The sequence below is a fragment of the Acanthisitta chloris genome, unplaced genomic scaffold (assembly GCF_000695815.1).
Source record: "Acanthisitta chloris isolate BGI_N310 unplaced genomic scaffold, ASM69581v1 scaffold43419, whole genome shotgun sequence".
NCBI classification, from domain to species: Eukaryota; Metazoa; Chordata; class Aves; order Passeriformes; family Acanthisittidae; genus Acanthisitta; species Acanthisitta chloris.
The window spans coordinates 34885-38024 of NW_008691702.1; the positions used below are offsets into that span (position 1 = coordinate 34885).

The 3140-nt window shown below is 34.7% G+C and overlaps 1 protein-coding gene across 1 annotated transcript in view; it reads left to right on the forward strand.

Annotated features, from left to right (window-relative positions):
• Positions 1 to 2545, forward strand: part of ACSS3 (acyl-CoA synthetase short-chain family member 3) — a gene marked incomplete at both ends in the record, with an annotated part of 33214 nt that extends 30669 nt beyond the window's left edge. Inside the window, one exon of the mRNA XM_009082311.1 lies at positions 2442 to 2545. Within this exon, the coding sequence (XP_009080559.1) occupies positions 2442 to 2545 (104 nt within the window). The remainder of the gene's footprint in view (positions 1 to 2441) is intronic.
• Between the last annotated feature and the right edge of the window lie 595 nt (positions 2546 to 3140).

The window sequence follows — 3140 nt, forward strand, 5'->3', positions numbered from 1 at the left end:
GTGCATTAAAAATTAGTTGTTTATTTCCAGTTTATGTTAAGAAGTGCAAATGAACCTTCATTGCTGTCTTTTCAGGGGAAAAAGCTTATTTAACATGATGCAGATAGAGTTTTTTTTTGCCAGGAAAAAAGCCCCCAAACTGGTACGTGCATTCCAGAGTTTAAAAAACAACTTCCATGATCTTTTAATGTGGATAAGTGAAGCTCAGATTATTACCCATGTGAGCATTTCTACGTTTGGGAAATGGTTTGGTGATGTAGTTTCTTTTGTGCTAGAAGTGAAACCAAAATGTATGCACTGTCTGGAACATTTAAGATTGTGTCAGAACCATTAGGGACATTGATTTGTCCTCTGTATCAGGTGATACTTGAAGTCCATTCTGCTGGACTTTTGGATAGGGCCTAAAAGCTTGATTGTACTGAATTTCATGTTAGGAGTGTCGGTTCCCAATTAACTGCATTGTAGTGATGGATAATTGCAGTAACAGGAGCATTGACATGCTTTGAAGTTTAAAGTGGACTGTTAAAAAATTGTTCAGTGGGACATTTTATAACCATTGCCATCCCCATCTTGCTATACTGTTTGATAGGAGAAAATAATTCCATAGTTCTTATGCTTCGTTAGGCATGTGGCACTTTGCTCTTTTTGATGGTTTTGTGCTGTAAATTTGCCAAAGAGATAATTATTATTCTTCTCACAACATAAAGTTGCTCTTGAACCTGCAGATTATTAAATCTGATTATTAAAGCTGGCAGTTCAGAAGAGAGGAATTCTGCTTTTGGCTCAGGGGATTACAAGATACCTTAACTTTTTCATCAATTCTTAAAAGTTCTTGGTGTTTTAGTAGCCCTGTTTTTAAACAAGGACACTTAACAGATTTTTTCAGCAGTTTATAAAGTTAATGAATTAATAAATTGAATTTTTAAATCATAGCTGAAATATTTTTTTCAGCATGCCTAAGGACAGAATTTTCCATATAGTGTAAATTGAACAGTGCTTAACAGGTGTGCCCTGTGTGTGAACATGAGTTTTTAAAAAGTCTCATAAAATACATATTTGTGGCTTTTACTTAATATTTTGGTTTCTTCTGTCATAAACCTTTATCTCTGTTACAACTTCTCGTTAGCTATTGACTGTAATTGTCTGCAGTGGCTTGTGCTTTACAATTTAAAGCATTCAGGTGCAAGATACTGATTGGGGTCACACTCATTACAATCATCCAGTGTGCTCAGAAAGCAGTTTACCAAAATGATGTTGAATATTTATGAGTACAGAAAACTATGCATATTTGATGTGACAGCTACTTATACATTTGACCCCCTGCTTTCTAGTCCAAAAAAGAAGCCACTCCAAGCCATGTTGGAGTGTCAAAAGGAGGGTCAGCTGAAACGCTGCTCTGAAATTAAGGAAGTTGAATTCTTTCATCTGCATGTTCAAGTTCAACATGGTAACACTTTTCAAGACCTGACTTTCATAAGTTTCTAACTAGATGTGCCATAAGTTGATTTTCCTATAGCAAAGTTATTATTCTGGCTACTGCTATGATTGTTGCTGCTACATAGTTCACAGATAAGAGCATTCTCAGGTTGTTATATCTAGCTGTTACAGAGGTCCCTACCTTGGTGATTTGTTCCAATCTTTTACTTGTGGAAGGTTTTTTTCCTCTAACTGTGGATCTTAAAATGGATCTAAAAGACAATAAACTCATCAAATTTATTATATATAGGCCAAGCATTGCTGTCAAAAACCCCTTTAATTTTAGGGCACATGGTTTGTTACACTTCATGATGTTTCTCTCCAGATGTTGCTTTACTCTGTACATTCTCTTGCCTTGCATCTACACAAGTAGGTCACTAGTCCTTACACTGTGAGAGCTTGCCTTTTATGCTATTGGCATGTACCTGTCCTCTGGAGAGGAATGGGGTGTGAATATTCAAAGTATGCTTATAAAAAGATGACTCAACAGCTGAAAAATACTTAAATCTGTTTAGTGGAACATTATTAACAACTTAAAACTAAGAGTTATGCTACAGGTATTTTCTTTTAGTTCTGTGTGTTTCTTTATTAATTTTTCAGATATATCTTCCTGACTCTCTTTTGCTGTTTAATTCCTGTTTTTTGCCTAATGGATATGTAGCTAGTTCCTGTGTACTGAGCATTTAATTATTTTTTACTTCGACTGACAGTTGCTTGCCTCTGGTCTCCCAAGGTCTTTGCATTCAGAAAATAAAGCTTATTTTAGATGATGAAGTATTAATTAGCATAAAATAATATTTCAGATATTCTAATTGTTACTTAGAAGGAAGGAGAATACAAAGAGTAAGAGTCCTCCTTCCTCTTTTCCCTTTATCTGGGATGGTGAGCAGAGACATTTATTGTATTAATTATCTTGTTTTCCTTTCCACATCCAGATCAAAATATGTATTTATTTTTATTTAAAGGTTCAGAACATTATTTGTAGCTGGTGAGCACTGTGATGTGGACACACTAGAATGGTCAAAAAAAGTCTTCAAGGTGCCTGTCTTGGACCACTGGTGGCAAACTGGTGAGTGATTTAAAATATTACTTGTAAGATACAGTGAGGAGAGATTTTAAGCTTCTCCTGAGTCTGCAGGTAGAAGTGTTTTCTCTTTCCATGAACATTTAAATAGACACTATCAAGTATGAAAATAACTCAAGCAGGAAGAGTGGATTTTGGACATGGTCTGAAAAGTGACTTCAAGATATATTTAGAACACAGCATTTTTCAAAGCTATGTAGGAAAAAAAAGGTATTTTATGATATCTTTGTTAAAAAAAATGTTTGCACCAGTATTTTTTCCAGGTGCATTTTTATATTGTTTGCATTTGTGACTGTTTCGTGACAGAAAAATTAGTATTTAAGGCTTTTACTTAAGTTTTTTGCACTTATATTTTTTGTCATTAAAAACAATCTACAGCACAGAGTAGACTCCTTGATCTTTAATATTGTTCTGTATAGATGTCATCCAACTTCAAGTGATTATTTTGGAGTGTCTCCCATTTATTTCACTGGAGGAGGATTAGTCTGCGATGAAGGAATCAGAGTACCAATCTGTGTGTAACTTTGCAAAATTCCAGTTGAATTCAAGATTGAGGCTTGATCAAATGTATCTCCTTATA